The sequence below is a fragment of the Motacilla alba genome, chromosome 4 (assembly GCF_015832195.1).
Source record: "Motacilla alba alba isolate MOTALB_02 chromosome 4, Motacilla_alba_V1.0_pri, whole genome shotgun sequence".
Taxonomy (NCBI): Eukaryota; Metazoa; Chordata; class Aves; order Passeriformes; family Motacillidae; genus Motacilla; species Motacilla alba.
The window spans coordinates 12,045,447-12,068,013 of record NC_052019.1 but is presented as its reverse complement, the minus strand read 5'-3'; the positions used below and the strand labels follow the sequence as shown (position 1 = coordinate 12,068,013).

Sequence of the window (22,567 nt, the reverse complement as noted above, 5' to 3'; positions counted from 1 at the left end):
ATTCAGTTCAGAAACTGGAAAAATAGGAAGCTCACAGTAAAAATCACAAAAAAAAAATATCAGCACATTGGTCCAGGAAATAAGTTTTGGAAAATGCAAAATAACTGAGAGAAGTACAACAACTTACACAGCACCTTGAATACATGTGGTTAGAAAAATAAGGAAAAGTAATGACTGCCAAGGTAGAATGGTGCAGGTATTTCAAGCTGCAGAATAATATAACACTTTAAGCTAAAAACACCACACAGTTGAATTTTATACTGTTAAAGAAGAGTGCTCTCTTCTCAGATGTCCATTTAAGGCACATTTCCTGCTTTAAGTGGGGTATTCTGCCTCCCAAGCAGGTGTCCAAACAAATGCAGTGCAGAATGAACAAACACTTCCAAAATCCCAGTCTTTGTGTTTCTAGTGTTGTTTGTAAGAAGACCGCTTAATTTACTTCTTCAACATTAATCAAGCTACCAGAACAATAATAATGCAAATTAAAAGCCACTGGCATCTTTTGCAGTCATCTGAATTTACCTTGACAGCTTTCCTTTTAAGAACTGACCAGAAGTCATGCTGACAAGGTTTTAACAGCATCAAAGATACTCTACAGATGACACCGTTAATCAGTTCAGACAACACTACTGCCTAAGACTGCTGTTCTTATTTCTATGTATCATATTGCTCTCAGCTGGAGTTAAGCTGATTATTTTTTATATTAATCAGATATGGGACATTTGGGTCATTCTTGGTAACTATGATACATTTGTAGTCTGTAGAGGTGTGGTTTGGGCCAGAAAAGAGAGCTCAAAGCAACAGTGTGCAGAATTCCACTGCATTCACATCACAGGCAAAGGCTCAGTTAGTTTGTACTGGAACCAAAGAAGTTTCCTAGTTAAAAAATTAAATAATTTCTGCAAGTGGAATAGTATCTGTAAGTAGGAAACAAAGCAAAAATGAAGCAATATTTTAAAATATTTATTTATTTTACTTTCACACTAGACACAAGTTAATATTATTTGACCAAAGTCAGGATACAATATATTTCCTCATATCACTAGCTGAGACAGCAAAAAGAGAGTCCTCTCATACCCAATTTGCACTGAAATATGTGAGGTTTTATCTGCCATGTACTGCACATCTAATGTCATATCACCATCCCTGCCTATGCAGTTTGATTTGGAAGCTAAAGCAGCATTGCTCTGTGGACCAGACCCTACATAGCATCTGAGAAACATCCTACTGCTTGTAACACTGTAACACTGGAGAATGCACACAGACATCAAACTTTGGCACTGATTTCAGAGAAAAATCCTGGATCAAAATCTCAGAGGAACTGCCAGGAACTGAGACAATGTTCCACATGCAGCAATAACACACCTTCTTCTTTTTCCTTTTTGGAGCTTCTCTTTTTGTTTTCAATGATATATCCAATTATTTAATTTTCTCTTTAGACAGAAGGCTTTTAAATTCTTTTTATCATTTTGCAGCAGTCAGTAGTGCCACTTGAGATGTCTGAGTCTGCCTGAGTTCCAGATGCTGCTCCAGAATGGCTAGGGTCTCTCAGAGATAATGTGTAATTTCTGCCAGCACCAGAAGGGTTTATCACAAATTGCACCAAATAACACTAGACACCTCTAACACAACTTGAAAGATTCCTCATCAAACACAACTTGAAGGGTTCCTGCCAACATCAAACACTGCAAACATCCACGAGCATCACTTTCAGAAGCCTTCGGGGTCAGAGGGCAGCAGCTGGGCAATTCTAATCCTAAGCCATGCTGCTACCTTTGGTTTGATGAACCACACAGAGCTCCCCCCATCTTTTTTAAATACAGCTTGTCTGGCCAGCTCAGCTAGAGATGCTTAGCCAGGTGAAATTAATGACACCATGTTTCCTCCTTTTAGGAGAACTTCTAGAACAGGGAGTGCTTGGGTTTGCATCCAACACATTTTACTCATTAAGTTTTGGAAAGCCTCCTTTACTCAAGTTCCTCATTTGTTGACAGCCAGTTTTCTAAGTAAGGCTGATCATGCACTTTTTTTTCACAAGCAGCTCGTAATAGATAAATATTTTTAATACAAAGATTCATACACATTCCAAAAAAATTCATTCACTACCTGAGAAAAAACAAAACCCCTTTGACACCAAAGAAGTATTTCTATTTCACTACTACAACTGGAGTTAAAACATTCCTCTCAAATCTTTAGCTTGCCTATAGATGTGTGTGCATGCACATGTGTATACCAGTCATAAACATTACCACTGTGAGATCATCAATAACATGCTGTTGTTCTTTGACTTGCAGTCTAAGGAATTCAATTTCTTGTTCCTCTCGTGTGCTGCTGAGATCATTCAAAGATGTGTGCCTCTTCAGTGCTGGTTGTGCAGATAACTTTTCTTTCTACAAAAATAAAAACCATGAAGAATGTTTTAAAGTGTCTTGCTGCATCAGGAGAAAAACTCTCATGTGTGATGTAACAACCAAGAATTCTTTGAACCCATCGGTGCATACTCCACTACAGCACAAGGCCTCTTTCAACAAAAAAACCCTCACATTCGATATGCCTCTGTGTTAATCTCTCACATATGATATTTTAGAACAGAATCAAAGAACAGTCTGGGAAAAAAAAATTAGCAGACGAGTGAACTCAGTGATCTAGCATAGGGCATGCACTCAAATTCAGTTCTGTCTTCTAATCATAAAAGCAGTATTTATTAAAGCCGATTTTTAGTCACAGCTTTTTACAGCCCACAAAAACATTTTATCTATCTGGGCTCCTTTCCCTTAATCAGTGTGAACTGATACAATACAAAGCACATGCCACTCTGAATTTAGAATATGAGTATTCGGCTGTATTGTCTGCATTTGACAGTTGCACCATCCCACTGTGGAGACCGATCTGTTTGTTAGAACAAAAGCCTCACAAGCACTTCCACCTCAAAGTAACTGTGTGCAATGTGCTCTCATAGCATGACGTTGGAGATTATTACTTACCAGAGGTGGTTACTTACCAGTTCTACATTTTCCCTTGATAAATTTTTTATTTTCTCCTCCATCCTCTGGATACACTGTAACATATCATCATTTTTTTTGTTCATCCTCTTATTTTTTTCTACCAAAGGCTTCAGCTGACTTTCTGTCTCCCGAGAACGTTTCAGCTGCAAATGGCAAAGGAACAAAGTTAGCTGTGCTTTAGTTTACCTTTGAAGGAAAGAAAAAATAGGTGTGTTTCCACTTACTTTTCTTAAATCAGAAAGTTTAGCTCTTCTGCTAAATGACATCTGACATACACCACTGCTGAACTACAGCAGTGCAAACAAGTAAGATGTAACATTTTTGTATTGTCTGCCAAAATAACTAAATCTGGTCACTGGATTTTGCTCTTGGCAAACACTTATGATGATCCATAGTGATTTCTTTATAAACTAATCTCAATATATATAAGCTTCTTGTGACCAACTAGGTCTCTAGACAAGTTGTTTTCACCAATTTAGCCATCCCTTAAGAGGAGGACACTCTTCCTCCATAATTAGAGCAATGAGAAAGTCAGCCAGAGGGCACAGATTCAATCTCAGCATTCCACTGACATTTTCAAGCTGCTCAATTTTGCTCCTGTGGTTTTATTATGTTAGACAATTACGTGAAGCAAATTACTGCTCTTCCTTGCATGTGTGAATTTAATATTTCAGTGTTTTTACTCCATGAGTTGTTTTGTTTGGGAAAAAAAAAATCTATTTTACTCAGTCAAAAGATTTTTAAATTTGCTAAGTTTTATCTGGAAAGGAGGAAGAGATCGTATTTTTTTTCCCAAGATAAATTCGCTGTGTATTTGGTTTTCTGTTTCAGTCTTAAGAAAATTATTTTTCACATTGCTTAATCACATGGCCTTGGTGATACTACTGATTTTATGTGCACTATTGTCTTGTAATATAAAACCTGCTCCACATCTCTTTCAAAATATATATCTTATGCAACTGAATCTAGAATCAAGAAGAGCACTTGACTGAGTCATACATGCTCTCCATCTAGAGGGACACTGAAGCAACACATTGCAACACTTCTGCATTTTTCAGAATGTTTTGAATTATTTAGGCCCACAGAAAGGATTAATAAGGAGGTAGATGTCAATGTTTCACTCATCTGTAGGACTGACACATGGCACCACTTCAGCCCTCAACATAATTTTAGAATCAGATATATAGGTTCCATCTTTTTAGAATGAAAAATCTTTTCTACTGCCACTAGAATTAGGGCATTAAAGGACATGTGTAAAAATTCCTATTGGGAAACTCACCTCCCATTGCAGTCAATAGCAGTTTTACCATTAACCTCAGTACAAGCAATTAAGTACTAATAAAGGCTGATAAAATTCATTCTTAAAATTCATGTCATATCATTTTTTGTGTAAGTTACTATCCCTCTTCTAGGATAATTTCACCTACTTAAGAGACTTCCCTTGAGAAATGGCAGATTTTTCATCACTAGCACAAGAAAGCTTTTTTAACTCCTAGCTAGCATAAGCATGTCACAGAGACAAATTTCAAAAGGATGAATACAGCAATTTAAGTGCATGGATTATGCATGTTTTACAAAACATCATTACACAGTACTACAGGCAACATACCAGTTAATTTGATTACTATGACCCCAAAACAAATCTGTAAATTTTTATTTCTGTGGAACAGGAAAGATTGCATCCATGTCTTCTATGGTCACAAGATTAATTTCTATAGAAATCTCTGTTACATTTAAATATAATTGACTGAGGCCAACCAGGACTAATTCGTAAATTATTTATAACACTGACTTTCCAACATTAAATCTTTTGCCATAAAGATGCCCTCCCAGTCACCATCTGTGTTATTACTAATTAATTTACCAGTTCATTTCTTTCATCTGCTAGGAGAGTATTTCTGTCTTCCAGCTTTCTTATTACAGCATTCAGTTCAGCGATTTTCAACTGAAATCTCCGCACATCTCGTTCATCCAGATGCTGCTCCTTTACATCAAAACCATACAGATTTATAAAATTAAAAAATAATTTTAAAATAAATTTTTAAATTTTAAATAAATTAATTAAATTAATTAAATTTTAAATAAATTTTTAAAAAATATTTTACTGTCCATAGTTTAATATCACAGCTTAGCAACTGTATTCTGTAAGTTTAAAACAAACTCATACATCAGTATCTGGAAAACTTACTATAATTAACTGAAATACTAAATCATAACATCCTAGGAAAATGCTTCATGAACAGCGCTTTGTGAAATGCATGTATAGTTAAACAACTAGAAAAACAACTGTCTAGGTAAATAATATTTCATATGTAGCAAATTACTTCTCACCAGATTTCTTACTCTCAGCTAAAATAGTTCTAGTGTAAAGGACATAGACTAAAATCACAAGGCTCAGTTTATGAGAAGCATAGTACCTATTTTCTAATGGTTAAAATATTCCTAAACTAATGAAATCATGAGAAAATACTGAGGTTCACAGATCAAGATCACAGTTTTATTTCTGGAAGTTCTATATCTACATATTTCTCAATATTCTTTGCAATTTAAGAGGTCCAAGAAGTTTTTAAATCATCAGTAAAACAGCAGAGTGCAGCACCAGGCCATTTACCATTAACTGGTCCTAGCAGTAACCACAAAACCAATGTGAACACCCAGGCAGTTTTCCAGAGCTGAATTTCAGAGAAAACACCATTTTCTTACCGGACTTCCCATCAGTTCGCTGATGTCTCCCACTCCTGCAGGAAGCTCCCTCTTAGGACTACTGTGGTATCGTTCTGCCTCCTTCACTTGGACAAGCTGCTCATCCAAAGCTTCCTTCTGAAGGAGCAGTTTCTGTGTATGGCCTGCCTGGACACCAAGGTCCTTCTCCAGAGCCAGAATCACCCTGTCTTTGCCTTTTATCTCATCCATCTGGAAAGAAATAATGCATGAAGGAAGTTTCTGTAACGTCCCCAAGTGCTCACTGCATGCAAACATACAAATTTGCAAAAACAAAGTTCTGTTTCTCTCAGAATTACACCAGCACTGAAACTGTGGCTGCCAAAAAGAAGATGTATCTTCTCTGCAGTCTTTTTCTCTGTCCTTAAAAAAGGTTCAGCCTTCACTCGATCAAGAGTTTCCTTGGTCCAGTCTCAACTCAAGAGACAAAACAAAACCAGATGCAAACATGCAGTGAAACAGAATGCACAGCCACTGAAAACATCCACTTCACCTGAGGATACACACTTCTATACGGAGAAGAGAAATCTGCTTTCACTATGTTTCAGCAAAGAAACACAATTAGCACAAGATAAGACAAATACACCCTTTAAAACTCACCTGGGCTTTGTTTCAAAGCTTGAGCCACAGACATTTGCCCCATGTTGACTCACTCTTTATTAGTGAATATCATGTGTGGTGAAGCTCTCCACAGACATTAAAATTAGTAGCATATGCATGCACAATATTTAAACTTAAAATCTTAAGCATACCTATGTATTTTATGTGCCCTTGTAATAAAATTCAAATGAGGACTAGTCTTTGTGTAGAAGGAAAAAAGTAAGTGCACACAGACCATTAGAATAAAGGGTAGGAAGAAAGAGTTCTTAAACACCCTCTCTGGTTACTGAACTGTGTGTTCATACATCTCCATACCAAATAAAGCACACTGCTCACAGTGATCTACTGCAGCTCTCAGAGGATTTGTCCCTTGCAGCATCAGTGTTAAATTCACTTTGGTACTATTCCAAATGCTAGAGGAAGTGACAATCTGCAGCAGTTACTATAGAAACAGATTTCTTAACAAGAACATTAACCATTAACAATGTATTTATTGGAACTGTGCTGTATCTCCTCCAGTTTACAAAACTGCTTTCTTGGCCAACATAAATGTATGGAATTTTAGAAGTCAATTTTATTTTGAAAAAATAAAATAGTGAAGTAGTTAAATCATATGTTTGTTGTTTATTATAGTGCTACATCCATAGAAGTCCTTTATGTCAAGTTACACCTAAAGAAAAAAGAAGGAAAAAAAAAAGACATACTAGAAGTAATTTATAGTTTAAAGTGATTTACAGGATTAAACACAATGAGATTACATGATCGGATGCAATTTGCTTCTTCAGGATTCTTGGCTTAATCTTTTCACAGTCTACAAAGAACATGAAATTAGTTTGTGTAAATAACCTGACTGGCAGGAGATGGCTTGGCTGAAACATGATCAAAGACAAAAAGGTCAAATTTGAAGTGAATAAGGTGGTCTAGACTACTCTGAATTTTGAAGTGGAACTGATGAAGACTAACTCAGATTTCTTCCCTGATTTAGAAAAGTTGCTGTGTTCCAACTCCTTGTACAGTAAATAAAAACAATACTTCCCAGTATGTCAACTCTCAGTTGTGAGACTTCCAAGTATGCCAAAAAAGGACATGCAGGAAAGAATGCAGTTTTTATTAATGGAAGAATTTGCAACATGCAGGATTTCAGAGGGACTGTGCAGTGAACAACAATGACAAAAATTAAGCAGCTGCCTCATTTACTGAATGCTATCTGTCAGGCACACTGATCTATAAGGGAGCCCTTGGGAGGAAAAAATGTCATGTAACTAAATACTGTGGACAGTTTTGCTTTCAATTACACAGGTGTTCACACTGAACAGCCACATAACTGACACAGGAATCTCCCCAGGCAAGGCACACATTCAATAAGAAGACCCAAGCTTACATATGCAGCCCTAGCTCAAGGTACCCAATTAATAGTGTATTTCATATTCTTCCTGTTCTCACAATTTAATGGTAAATGCAATGACATAGGCTTTAAGTTGGGAGAAAAAAGGAAAGCAACAATCTTGGTATTTGCTGAACTGACACAGAACTGATCCTTTGAAACAGATGTGACCAGTGCAGTCACACCCACACCAGCCTCCTCTCACACTTCCATTGATCAAAGCACACAAGCTCACACAAATGATAAAGAAATGCCATGAAAGAGCATGGCTTTAAGGTGAGGGTTAAGGGAAGGTATAATTCTCCTCTGCTTTTCCTACTACTCTTTTTTCCTACCACAAAAATCTACATGCGATGAATCTTTTTGATAAAAAACAATGCCTCATGTTTAAGTCAAGCTAAAAGTCTTTGAAACACTGACATAATGAAATAGCAATGACTGCTATTTCATTAAAGAAGATGAAAAGATCCCTTTTCATTTTGGGTTTCTATTTAAAGTTACAGGTACGCACTAGAGAACCTCTTACTCATGTAAACCTGGGCACACGCACACATAAATGCACAGAACACTGCAAGAGGGCTCAGTTTTCAGTAAGCACAAACCACCAGAACAAAGAATTTCTAAGGAACTAACTTAGCACAAACTGATAAAGATGATTAGAACTGCATCAAGAACACATCCATATTGTGCTTCAGAAGCATAGGGAGTACAATTGTGCTCTCTTCAAGGGAATGGTTACACCCTTTGTTCATCCAATGTAACTGCACTGATCTAGTTAATGTCTCAATTTTCTTCCATCTACAGCAATCTCACCCAAAGATTCACTATCTTTTTCAGCCTTGCATGGTGCAGAGCAAGTCTGTTCATCTTCCTTGCCTGCTTTCTTAACAGAGAGCACAAATTGGTACAGAGTGGGGAGCAAAAATTAAGGGAAGTATTTTATAGCAATGCAACCTCCCTCAGTTCCATGTGGAAGAGATGGTATGTCAGGGGCCCAGGAGGCAATGAAAGAGGAGTCACACGACTTGGAAAAAGAGAGAGATGGTTTAGGTTTAAACTGAACATAATCTGCCATAGAAGAAGACTTTGGTTTAGCCTAGTATTATATATTGTAATAGTTGTAAAAGCTCAAACAAAGTGTCCATGTCAGTTCTGTCCCACTGGAGAACAACTGGAGCCACAGTTTGTTTCATGAAGGAAAAAAAAGTTGGCAGCTTAAAGGCCAACCAACTAATGTAATTAGGTATGAATTAGCTATGTATTTTAGACGTGTATTTTGGTCTCAGTTTTAGTGGGGAGAAGCATATCTTCCATTAGGCAAATGAAAATCAAAATGGATTAATCCAGTTTCCCTGCTGCCTCTATTTTAATCCATCACATGTTGTGGAAGCAACGCTGTCATGGCCAAGACTCTCTAAGAATCTACACGGTCTTAAAGAGAAGGAGTATTTTTCATTAGACTAAGTGATAGAATTGATAAGAAAGCTTTCAGGCACAGAAGCCCTTCAGCAGATCAGATGAAGAAGTGTTTTCATGCTTTCTACCACAGCATTGCACTTGAAGGACCAACATGTGATGAGCAGAACCTGTGTGCCCTAACTCCCACCGCTGCTTTCATAGACTCCTGCCTGTTCTGCAACTCATTTGAGACCTCTCAATAAGATACAGAAGATAGATAACATCTTTTCCTCCAACATATCTAGCACAATGACATCCCAATCATGCACTGCGCTCACACATACTGTATAAATCAAATACAGAATCCCAGAATTTCCTTCCAAGTGTTGTTTAGGTTTCAAATTTGTTTTCAGTTTAAAACAAATTTACCTACTTTCTGCAGCTACCAAGTAAAACAGGGTCACATGAACTCTTTTATATTCTCTTTTGCATGGATTTTAAAGTACTTTAGAACAGTGATTATTCTTTATGCACTTAAGGGTGGCACAACTCAGTGCAAAAAGTCTGTGGTAGGAAGACAGTGGAGCAACATGAGGTTAGAACGTATTTTCAATTATAGGCCTTGAGAAGAAAAGTAGCAGAAATACCCTCTGAAAGAGGATTTAAAGAAAATAAGATCATTCACAAGCAGCTGCAGAAGCAAATTACTGAGAAATCACCTTGAGTAGCATAAGTAACTCTGGAACTCTTGGTTAAAATTAGAGCTTTTTAAATATCATTTCTTCAGGGGTTTTGTGCTGTCAAATGTTAGTGGCTGAACACAGACACTACCTACATTATGTCAACAAAGAGCTAGCATTTACAGCCTGTGTCAAAATTACCCAGGTTCCTGAGAACATGTATCTAACTGCGCCCTTACAGCTAAGAGAAATGAGCAGAAATGAGTCTTTTAATAATATTTATCAAATATGAAAGAGAACGAAGCCAGTCATTAGAAAAAGCATCCCCTGCCAATTATGCCACACTTCAATGGCTACAGTGAAAGAAAGTCAGAGACCTTTGGGGGAACTTTAGTCTCTCATGAAGTTGAAAGAGAAATTCCCAGGGAATTAAAAGCCATATCTATCAAGTCAATGACATATTCAGTTTCCAAAGTGGAAAAAGCCAGCTGCTGCACTGCCAAGTGTAAGACCTTCCTCTTTGCCCATCCTTGTCAAAGTTATTTCCCAGCCAACTGCAGAACAAAATTCTACAGTGTTCTTCTCCAGTAGAAATTTAATTAACCTTTATACTAAGTGCCTGACACTGAAAAGAGGGCTATCATGACAGAGGGATTGCTGGTTACTATAAAGAACTAAAAGAAGATGCTACTCAAAAAAACAGGTAAAGATTGAACCAAAAATAATTAACATCTTTTACATTTATAAAGGGACACTAAGACCTAACAACAATATTCCAAGTTGAACGCCCATGTGCAGAAAAGAATTAAAATATTCCAGAGCTGTGTATAGTATTCTCTACAACAGACATGGTCAGTTATTCAAATAAATGTTTGCTGCTTATTTGGGACACTTAGGAGGAAAAAGGACAAGAGATGCCAACCATGCAGTGGAATAATAAGGGTCACAGACAGAAGTGGATAAGATTTATTCTTAATTTCATGTGTAATTTTTCTAAACCAACAGCCAATAATTTCCTCCAGTAGCTCATCCCACATATTTTTCTGAGAAGTTTTGATAAATTATACAAGAAACACCACATGGGCAGAAAATTCCAGAACTTACTGATAAGGTTTCTCAAATTTTTCTCAAAAACCAGTTACAACCCCTACCACTGGATTTCTCCTATTACGTAACCCAAGTGTTCATTGACAGAATTGTAATGAAAAAGTAGTCAAAAAGATAAAAATGTAGCAAAACTAAGTAATACAAACTTTAGGAGGGTTTTTTTTATTTGTCCAGGTGCTACACCACATGTAACTTTTGTGGGTTTTTAATACTGTCCCAAATTTTGTAAGGAGATATAGAAGTCAAATTTGTGACCTTCCTAACTTTTTAGAGAATATTAAGAACTAACAAATAGAATATTAAGAACTAACAAAAAACGCTGAGCCTGCATATGAAAAAGGTTTCATTTGATCTGCTTGATTCAGGGGAAAACAATATCTGGCGGGAATGCTGCCCTGTGAGCTCCTAAAAGAAGAAGAAAGAAGAAGCATAAATCTTCAGAGGACAGAAAGCCAAGTATTATTTGCAGTCCTACAGAGCTGGAGGTGGTGGGTCTCTGCTGCAGATCAGCTCAGCCTTGGAATGCAGCTGAAACACGTGTCTCAAACAGATGGCAAAATCCAGGGAGCAGCCCAGCATTTGATATCAGCAGCTGCGTGTGAAATACACGCGGGGTTAAGCGGCCGAGAAGCAGCACGCTGCAGCTCTGCCCAGCCCTGCACGACTGCCTCACACGATTCAAAGCTCAGCTTTCCATTCTTAAAATTCGAGACTGCTTAGGAGTCAAAACTCAGGCACACGCGCCTGTGCACAAGTGAAGTGGGAAAAGCCAGGCTCCACCCTTCTCCCCAGGCCAGCAGGGAGTGCCCCTGCCAACAGCCAACTGTCCGTCTGCTCCAGAATTTTCAGAGACAAATGTCTCTGCATTGCCCCCCGTGATGAAAGCAGCACAAAGGCACAAATTCCACTGCCACGAAATGGCAAAATCCTAGTAATGGTAATGCAGGAGAACATGAATGTTATTAGAAAACTGTTCCCATCAGTAGGTAATTTGGGGTTCGGTGGAACATTAAACTTTTGCTTCTGTTCCTTTTCACGTCAACTGCTCATATGGAAGAAATGGAATGCACTGTTCCCCAAATTTGTAGATGATACCAAATTCGAGGGAGCTGTTACCACACCAGAGGATAGGAAGACCATTCAGAGGAACTTTTTGACATGTTGGAGAAATGAGCCAAGAAACCCTCATAAAGTTTGCATAAGAAAGGTACAATGTACTGCCCCTGGGAGAGCTCAAGTGCTTGTTGGATGCCAATTGAAGTTGGCAGTTTTGCAATGGGAAGAAAGAAAAAAGGAAAAATAGAAAGACAAAAGGAAAGATCTTTGCGTCCTGTAGGGCAAGTTGGATATGGGTCAGTGGTGAGAGCTTGCAATGATTGAAGTTAACTTGATACTGGGCCAAACCAAAAGAGATTTAGCTTTTTATTAAGCATATGGGAAATTACACCAGGAGCACCAGAGCCGCTCCTGGGCTCCCCAGCACAAAAAAGAAGGCATTGACAAAGTGGCCTAAGTGCCATATAACTGGAGGAAGGCCAGTAAGACCACCATGGGGCCGCAGCATTGCAGGAATGGTGCAGGTGCCAGGCTCAGTCAGCCAGGCAAAGGAAGCAGGCAGGATGAGTCAAAACAGCAAATATCCATTCAGCCTTCCAAAGGAGAATACAGCCATGAACAAAACACATGCTTCTGCAAGACACACAGCAAAAGGACAATACTGACAAAAGAAGAACAAGAAAGAAATCTCACAGTGACTGGCCTTTATGGCAGGCTGTCACTGCTGAACTCCATCTGGGGAGGTTTCCAAACTGGACTGGAGGAGGCCCAGAGCAACCTGATCCAGCCTTCAAAGCAGCGCTGCTTCAAGCAGGACACTGGACCAGCCAACGTGGAGAGCACCCTCACCACCTAAATTTCCCAAGATTGTTTTATACTCCCAGTGCTAAACCATACTAAAGACATAGACACCTTATTCATACTAGTATCATCCATACTAAGGACAGACAGACAAATAACCATATTAAGAAAAGGTTAGAAAATATGAATTTGTGAAGGGCTGTCCTAAATTGGAGCAAGCTCATTCTTAATTCTTAAACAAAAACTTTTCAGAAGCCTTCACTTAGAACGTGAGATGCTTTGTTACATACAGACACAGAAACTGAAATACTAGTTTTAAAAAAATCAATATAAATGATACATGAGCTCATTCCATAACATGTTTTTTCTCTTGAAGAAAAGTTCCAGTGAAACTGCCTGGACTTCTATCTTTAAAAACTGCTTCATCTATTAGTTTGAATTATGTTCTTTCATGTCCTGCATTATATTTATTTGGGAAACACCAGACAGAAGTGCTGTTCCACACTGGAAGGAGTTTTTTGTTTATGCAGCAATATAATTTGGACTAAGGAGATTAAGGACACTTAAATAGTGCATCTGTCTCCATAAATCACTGCTGATCAGGAACTTCTAAAAATTACTCCTTGAAAACAATTTCTTTTACTTTGATGCTCTTAGCAGCAAAAGGATTTTTTGCCTTGCAAGTACGAATCCGTAGTACTGTCACATTGCTCTTCAGACAATTTTTATAAGGCTACTTGAGAATAAAATTGAAATATGCAAATTTAATTCATCTGGTGCACTGTGTGCCCTCTTAAACAGGAACCTTATTGTGCATCTAATACAATCAGTGGAATCTTAATGATTTTGTCGTTAAGAAAATTGGGTCGGTTTTATATTGAAGTCTTTCAGTTAATTTCAATCCAAGCTGTTAAAGAATATTTAGGAAGACCATATGTGTAAACATTTTAACAGGGTAGAATGGTATTTAGCTGGAAAATAAGTAAAAGGCTTGGTGTAAAAGACATTTCCAATAAAAGAAACATGTTTACTAAAACATACACCACAAAATGCTGGGTGCAAGTGACATTTATTAATTCCAAAGTTAAATTATTATATTAAGTGTTCACAAATAAGCATTTAGATTTTTCTTATTCAACCAATACTAAAAATCAGGAGATCAGTGATGCCATAATTCAATATCCTTTTAATGATTGGGTATTTGCATATATTTTTCAAGGCAAGCACTGCAAAGTGTCCATTAATCTTTCCACTGCAAAAATGGTACCTGGAGAAATGTGCCTTGCAATGTAAGGCTGGGCTGTTTCCAAGGATCACCAGCAATGTGAGCAGGCTATTTCAGGATTGCCAGGCAAAAGAGAGCAACTTTACTTACCTCTGAAAACTAACTTCAAACCTGATTATCAACCCAGGTCACTTAAATGGCAAGCTTAATCAAGAAAAATTGGCTGAAATTGCTATTTTGTGTACTTTTGTACAGTTTTCATTCTGTGGAATGCAACTCTTCAGACTCAACTACTCAGAAAATATGGGCTGAACAAAATAAATAATAACTGTTCCTTTTTTCTTATCTTATTCTCCAAGGTGCCTCTTTACTTTCAAGACATCTGTTTCATTTGTCCCTCCAGTTTGTTACTAGCTATTTTTACTTCTGGTTTCATATCTGCCAGCACATTGTGCTGATGCATATACACAACAAGGATGTATTTTCTTGGAGGGTGGGGGAATAAAACCCACAGCAATTAGCATTCCTTAAATTAATGGAAAAATTTATATCACTGTTACATTTTCAATTACAGGAACCAAAAAATTCCAGTACAATTTCTTACGTAGAAAAAGTGTGTTATATGTCTTCCCAAATAGATATTTCACTTTCTCTTATTAAGCACTAGGACCTTAGCCATCTCATCTTGTTTCTGTTGAGGTTTGTTGGGTATTTCTCATGGCTCAATTCAAAACTATGAAAACACTCCCCAAATTGATTAATCATATTTTTTAAAAATATAGTCAATATAATTGTATCCGTATACAGTCCTGATGGACAATTGTCTTCATATAGACAATGGACTTTTCTTTTTCTTTTTTTCTCATAACTTTTTTTTTAATAGCAGCCAAGAATTTTAAGATTTTAGTCAGATTAGTCAGATTAGTCATGGGTGTTAAAGTTAATGGCAAAATACAGATGCTTTTTCTAGCTGCAGTACCTATAAGAAAAGCATTCACAAACGTAATCTGTGATCTGAAATGCAAAATAAATCAGCCAAGTCTGACAAGACAATCGGACTGCATCCTGAATTACTCTATATGAATTTGAATTACAGTATGGCCAGCCTATTTAGGTCGTTAATCCCATAGATGCTGGTTTCTTAATAGTGCCACAAAACACTGCACACATACAAAAGAGCGCATTAATTGAAACTCGGTTACAGAACTAATATTAACAACACTTCCTTTCACATCCTGATCATTTAATCTCACAGAACGCTACAAACCAACGAAGAACCCCAAATCCAGAGCTGATAGGGTTAATCTGAAATTGAAGGTGAGCAACCCTTGAACTAATTGTTCTGAACTAAATGAGAGGAGAGGAGAGGAGAGGAGAGGAGAGGAGAGGAGAGGAGAGGAGAGGAGAGGAGAGGAGAGGAGAGGAGAGGAGAGGAGAGGAGAGGAGAGGAGAGGAGAGGAGAGGAGAGGAGAGGAGAGGAGAGGAGAGGAGAGAGGGAAATATCCCAGTGATCAGATTCTATAATCCCACGTGCTTTGTCAAAGGAAAAAACCTATCTAGGAACCCTGCAGTATTTTTTACCTCATCCCAGATTTAAAGACTGCCCTGTGCAATAACAACTACCTAAATTCCTAAGAATTCCTAGAATAAACTTTTTAAAAAAACCCCACAAACCATTGAATTTAAGTAAAAAACTTAAATTCATTATATGAAAGGAAGAGAGGCACTAGAAGGCAGCACAAGACTCTTGGAGGAAGACACAAACATTTCCTGAGAAAGCCCATGAGACCGGTGGCAGGCTTACTGCGGTGCTGGGAAAGGAAACAAGAGTTACCTACACACTCTCCCAATACATTCACCTTTTTAGATGTACACAGGCCCAGAAAGGCTACAATTAAATTTTTGAATGACTTCACAGAATTTTTTTGTTGTGCCAGACAGAAAACAGAGTGCCCTTCTTCATCACCATTGCACAACAGCCTGAAAACCTCCACTCTGGAAAGGGAAGAGTTAAGTATTTCCTTTGAAACCCTTCTTGGAGGAGGTTAAATTCATTTAGAAAATGTCTTCCAGAAAAACATATGTCAGAATGTATCAACCTTCTCTCTTCTGTAATATTTTATATAATTGTCTGTACTTCATAGCCATGGTTTTAGAATTTTACTTGTCTAATAGAGAACAGAATATGAAAGAAACTACGTCTGCAGAAACTCCGCATTGTCGGTCTTTGCAGTGGTCTTAATTAATGAACAAAATGATACCCCTGAGACTCAATCAACATCCAATTAATTTAAAGTATAAATATTTACTGCATTAAAAGCTTTCATTGTCTCAGACAGAAAATCAGCAGCATTAAATAGATATTCCAGTTTGTAGCTTGTCCTCATCATAATTTTTCCTGAGGAATACGAGAAATAAGAGGTCACTTCTGCACGAATTCAAACCCACAAGATATTTTCCTAAGGAAACTGATGTTTCATTCTATTAAAAGTCTGTACTACTTGACATAACATAAATATTATGCTTATTGTATTTTTTTATTTTATTTGCACAGCTATCTACTGCTAGTTTGTGCAGATAAACCATTAGGTATATACATACATGTAGAAAATATCATGTTACCAAACACAAGTGTCACTTGATGAGGACCTCTCTAAATGTATTACTGTGTACAGCCCATCTTAGATTCTTTACATTTTACAAAGCTGAATAATTTGGGGCACCCACTGTCAGGATTTTATACAAACAGCATAATCTGCCATCTGTGCTGAAGTCCTAAGGTTTATGAAGTGTGAAAAAAGCCTGCTGTCCTAGGCCCTAACTTTTCTGCTGCTATTAAAAAAAACACAGAAATTCTGAAAGGGCAACAGTGCTCCATATTGAATGACCTGGATAAAGATGCAAAAGAAGCAAAGAGATTGTCTTGTTTCAGCACAACTGGTTCCTCCAATTTAAATATAAATCTCTATGTGAATTTAATGTTGCCATCTCACAAGGCATTCTTGCACTGTTCATTGTCCAATGAAGAATCCCTGACTTGTTTTGGTCACCAGGAGTAGAGTTGTGCAACTAAGAAGGGGAAAGTCTATTTCTTTGACCTGTTGAGAAAATTAATTCTGGAAAGTCTTGGTTGACTTTTATTTGGTGGGACATAAAGCTTTGGACTGTGTTGGATAGGCTATGGAGCCAAGGTTCCCCTTTGCTGTAAGGAGGAGAAAGCAGTGGAAATAGGGGCCCATTGTAGCAATCAGCACTGATGGAAGATAGCACTGCCAAAGTCTGCTTTGATATTTATGGGCCTGTACAGCAATATATCAATACCTGCTACAAACTGAAATAAGCAGCATTACTCAGTGAACTTACCAGCCTGCGGATCTCCCTCTCACACTCCCGCTTTATTCTATTGATCTCATCCTGGTGGGACTGATAAGCCGTGCGCAGGTCCGCAGCCTTCATTTTATCTGCCTGCATAATGTTGTTCAGAGCTTCTTCAAGCTGCTTTTTGCCAGATTTCAGCTCCAAGATCTCTTGTTGCAGCTTCATCCTTTCCCCGTCGAACGCCTTGCGAGCCTCCTCCTTTGCCTCACTCAGCAGCGCCGTCTTCACCTTGTCAGCTGCCCCATCCCGCAGGACATTGACTGTTGACTGCAAACGCTGAATTTCACCGTCTTTGATTTTCACCATTCTTGCCACCTCCTGCTCGTGCTGCCGGATCAGTAACTCTCTGACACTCTGAAGTTCCTTCATTTTCTCCTCGTGGAGCTTGGCTTTCAGTTCAGAAACATAGGCAGTGTGCTTATGCTGCTCCTGCTCCCTTTCTTGCTTAACCTCTTGGATTTTTTCTCTCAGTTTACCCACCTGGAACAAAATACAAAATACTGATTAACAAGCACTACTCCACTTTTTAAAGTCACCAAGGAAGCTGCCTCTAAACTGTTCTTAAAAACCCATCCTGAATATTCAAAAGCAAAGACTGCACACCTCTCTCCAGTAAACAAATGGAGAAGCAGGGCTAGAAAAAGGCCGTGTCCATGTTCAGGAATCTGCTATAGGGATGTACAACTGGTAATGAGTTCTCACAGATCTGGAGAATAAAATAAAACTGACCAACATGCAATCTAGTTATCTCCCTATTTCCTGTACCAACCACACTGGACGATTCTCACCCATGACCCCTCTACTGCGCTCTACAAGCAAATGGAAAATTACTCAAACAGGGAAAAGACTTTATGTTTACACTGGAAATACTTTCATTTTGGATTTCTCAATTCCTTAGCTATTTTAATGGGGAAGTCCATATTATATAAGCCAAAAGAATTGGCCTTTTGAAAAATCAAGTCTACTCAATGGACCTCAGATCTCACTCCAAAACTGAAACTATTCATGTCCCCAGACATTTCAGAAAATATAGGCCAGTGAGTCTAAGGGCTGGGGAGGGAGTAGTGGGAAAATGTTATAGACTATTATAGTAATATCCACCGTGATGAAACCTCATTATAAAATGATGCTCAGCAGGCTGCATGGAAAGCAATGCTTTTTTCCATGTGGGATTAGATGTTAATTTAGAATAAAGGGGGAAAACAGAGAAAGGCTCACTTGTCTATTGTAGTATACCAGAAAGGCTATAATGTATTTCACCATTCATAGTTTCAGTAACATCTTTCAATTATCCCCATTACCAAGACTGCCAAAACCTCTATCGGATGCAGAGGTTTCAAAACTTGTGTTTTAACCTTCAGTGACAATACAAACATACATAGCAAATAGACCTTCATGTTAAAAGGAGGCTACCAAGCAGCAAAATGTTCGTCACTGCCACATCTGCCTCTATCTGTGCAACACAAAGCTGTGATCTGTAGTCATGTGATGCATTTAATTTACACTAAATTAAGCCAGAATTGCAACTTGATCAGAGAGGTATCCAGTCACGATCAACCTACCACAACTTGACCTGAAGTCTTCAGACAGCTGGGACAGCACTTCCTGTGCAGAAAAGGTTACAATCCTCTTATTTTGAACAGTAGCTTTGAAAATTAACCAACTCAAACTTATCCTTGATTTATGGAAAGGAACAGATTGGAGCAAGAAAGGAAGGAAAGGTATCATACATTTTTATGAAAGTAACCTAGATGCACTGTAGGCTAAACACCACCTGGGAGAGCACTATAATTAGAGCTGTTCAAAAGGTAATAGCTCTGAATCAGACACTGTCACACGCAGATTTTATAGATATTGTCACTCTGTTCCGGGATGATTCTGAAAATGTATCTTTATTAAGAGACATAGAGGTTGGGTTTTTCCCCCAGATGGCAAATCTGACTATTGGAAATTATCTGCAGGATATATCCATGGGTTATTTTTTTCGGTGGGATGACATTTAGTTCCAAGCCTACAGTAGATAACAGTGATTTTCAGTGCTTGCATTAGGGTACCCAATTCCATAGGGTACCCAATTCCATGCACATGGCAGGGAGGTTGGAATAGATGTTAAAGGTCCCTTCCAAGCCATACCATTCCATGATGCTGTAACAAAACTAAGTCACTTACCCACCTATCTACCATCAGAAGTAAACAGACTGGTTTATAGATAAATTTGAAAATGAAACAACATTCATTATTTACTTATTGCCTTACTGATGAGCCAAGAAAACTGAAATTAAATTGAGCAATGAAACCTACTAATGACAACACAGGGAAACAAACTGCATAATGGCACATACAAACACAGATAATATACCTCCAGAACCACAGTAATCTTAAATTAGTCATAGTGCACATAAAGCATACAACTGAAAGGCAGTTTTCAATCCAAGACATTCATGAGTTCAATTTCCTAAAAGAATTTTTAATAAATGAGAAATGGAGTTTGACATTTTGGAGGAGCACTGAGTCACCAAATTAGCATACTTGCTCAATTTTTTTCATCTTTCACTGAATTAAGGGAAAGCAAAGCAAAACCTATATGCACTGCTGCTGCCTGTAAAAACAGGTATTAACCACTCAGAGTAACTGAGTGCAGTCATATATCACTACTAATTTTACATAAAAGCTTCAGTAAGAGGAATGTAAACAAGAATTTTAATCGTTAAAAAAAACCCTGGAAATTCTTCCAAATCCACAAAAAGCCCTTCAAAAAACACAGCATGTTAAGTGTTTATTACATCTCATGATCCAGAAAAAAAAGATGCATTCCAATTCTCAATGTCTTTTTTTATAACTGCTTTTGGTCAGAGAAGATGGAAAGTTAAATCTGTCTGTTAGATCTTCTCTGAAAGCCAAAATCTGTCCTTCCCACACCCCTAGGTCCCTCTCTCCTGCAAACTGTGCAGTTCCATAGTTGTCTGGCTTCCAGAGCAAGGATGAAATGAAAATAGTAGTATGGCATTTTCCCATATGTCTGAGTCTCACTCTTTTTTGTTTTTTGGTTTTTTTTAAATATGAAGAAAGCTATTCTATCCAAGAAATTAAGCCAATAGGAAAACAAAGTCAGGCAGGATATCAGGACACAAATAAACCAGTCATTGTCTACCTTTCTAAATAAAAAAATTAATAATTGGTGCATGTTTGATACAATGTTGTTGTCATAGTAGAACTTAGCTTCTTCAAAAAATAATACTAAGCATCATTGCTTCTTTCCTTTCTTATGTCTAAAAAGTTCCTGAAAGCAGAAATTTCTTTAAACAATATAATTATGTTTTCCTTGGATATTTGCATCTGGTGTTTTCTATAGCAAGTTGTTTTGCACACTTGAGACAGAAAAATAATAGTTTGGCTTTATGATTCAATGGAGAGTCAATGAAATAATTTTAAAACTATGCATTTCTAAAAGGTAATAACCTATTCCAAATGCTACCAAACCACTGCCCCAATAAAAATGTTATGATAAGAACTTACTGAGGACTACCTCATTTTTTTTCTCTTGGATTTAACTGTGGGGGTTTTTAATTTGTGGCACAATAGTCAATCACAGGAGGGATACTCTCCACACTGCTTTTTGCCAGGAACTGCAAACTTGAATGTAAAAGAAGAGAAGCTAATCAGGAATAGCCAGCATGGATTCACCAAGGGGAAATCACACTTGACCAGTCTGAAAGTCTTCTACAATGGCATGGCTAGATGGGTCCGTGAGGGGGGAGCAGTGAACGCTGTCTACCTTGACTTCAGCAAGGTTTTTGACACTGACTTCCACAACGTCCTTGTAGGTAAGCTCTGGAAATGGGGTTTAGAGGAATGGACAGTGGATCAAGGTAGATCAAGAACTGGCTGAATGGCAGAGCTCAGAGCATTATGATCAGCTGGAGGCTGGGGAGCACCAGGGATCAGTACTGGGTCCAGTCCTATTCAACCTGGTTATCAATCACCTTGGCCCTGGTGAGGTGCATCTGGAGTATTGTGTTCAGTTCTGGGCTCCAAAGTTCAAGAAAGACAAGGAGTTACTGGAGGGGGTCCAGTGGGGGGCCACAAAGGTAAGAAGGGGTCTGGAGCATCTCTTATGAGAGACTGTGGGAGCTGTGCCAGTTTAGAGAAAAGAAGACTGAGACAAGACCTTGCTAATACATATAAATATCTTGGAGAGTGTCAAGAGGATAGTGCCAGGCTCTTTTTGGTGGTGCCCAAGAACAGAATAAGGAGCAATGGCCATAAACTAGCCACTCTATCATTCCTCTTCCCAGTGGTGAGGTATGCAGTGGCAACTGAGATGAAGCATCTCACTTTTCCTAACTCCTAGATGTTGTGATCACAAGCCTATATATGTACAGTCACAAGTAGAATATGGATATAATAACTGAATATAACTGAACTTGGTGAAGACGGAGTGACAGCCAACATTGAAACACCTCGCCACCTAGAACAAAGTATTACTCAAAATATTGAAAGACTACCTTCTAACTTTTCCCAGTTATTTCAGTGGGAACAGGTACTTTGGAATACTTGTTCCTAAATATTCATGGATCTCATCACAAGCACTTATAAAACCACTGAGCTGACTGCCAAGACCATGCTCATTCACTCCTTGTGCTCACAGCACTGGACTTTAAGGTTCAGTCACAGTCAGTCCTGTCCCCATTCATGTTAAAATAAGTAAAATTTTTGTGCTTTAGTCAGCTCCTTTTATTACTCATTACCCAACATCTGGATGTTTTCCAACAAAGCTTTTTCACTAGCAGAGTGAAGGTATGTGAGCCCCTGTTCAGTTCAGGCATTTCCTTCTCCAGGCTCTCCATAGATGGCAGCAGACCTACAGTCCAGAAGGACATCCTGCACCCAACAGGGCCCCCAAAGCTATCAAGCAGGTGTTCCCAAAACAAGACACAGTACATGGGAACTATGGCAGGGCCACAACTTTTGCTTCACCCCTTAGGTAGCATAAATGAACCCAGCTACTCTTGTGTCCAATGGTCAGAACACCACCAGCCAGATCAACAATGATGCACATCCAAAAACGTGCCAACGTATCAATTTTGGGTCAGGTATTGCATAAGCATGCAGTAAACAACTTTACCAAAACAATTTCTTTACATGGATCAACAAGCAATGAAACAAGACGTACCAGGAAAATATGTACAATGTTGTAAATGTCTCTTGTGTA

General features: G+C 38.2%; 1 protein-coding gene across 7 annotated transcripts in view; it reads right to left on the bottom strand.

Annotated features, from left to right (window-relative positions):
* The window catches only part of JAKMIP1 (janus kinase and microtubule interacting protein 1), a 92,836-nt gene that overhangs the window by 56,158 nt on the left and 14,111 nt on the right, over window positions 1-22,567 (bottom strand). For all 7 annotated transcript variants that reach the window (XM_038135872.1, XM_038135873.1, XM_038135870.1 and 4 more), the window contains exons 3-7: window positions 17,341-17,835; window positions 5,709-5,918; window positions 4,870-4,989; window positions 3,002-3,148; window positions 2,250-2,390 (exon numbers count right to left, since the gene is read on the bottom strand). In XM_038135872.1, the coding sequence (XP_037991800.1) occupies window positions 2,250-2,390; window positions 3,002-3,148; window positions 4,870-4,989; window positions 5,709-5,918; window positions 17,341-17,835 (1,113 nt within the window). The remainder of the gene's footprint in view (window positions 1-2,249; window positions 2,391-3,001; window positions 3,149-4,869; window positions 4,990-5,708; window positions 5,919-17,340; window positions 17,836-22,567) is intronic.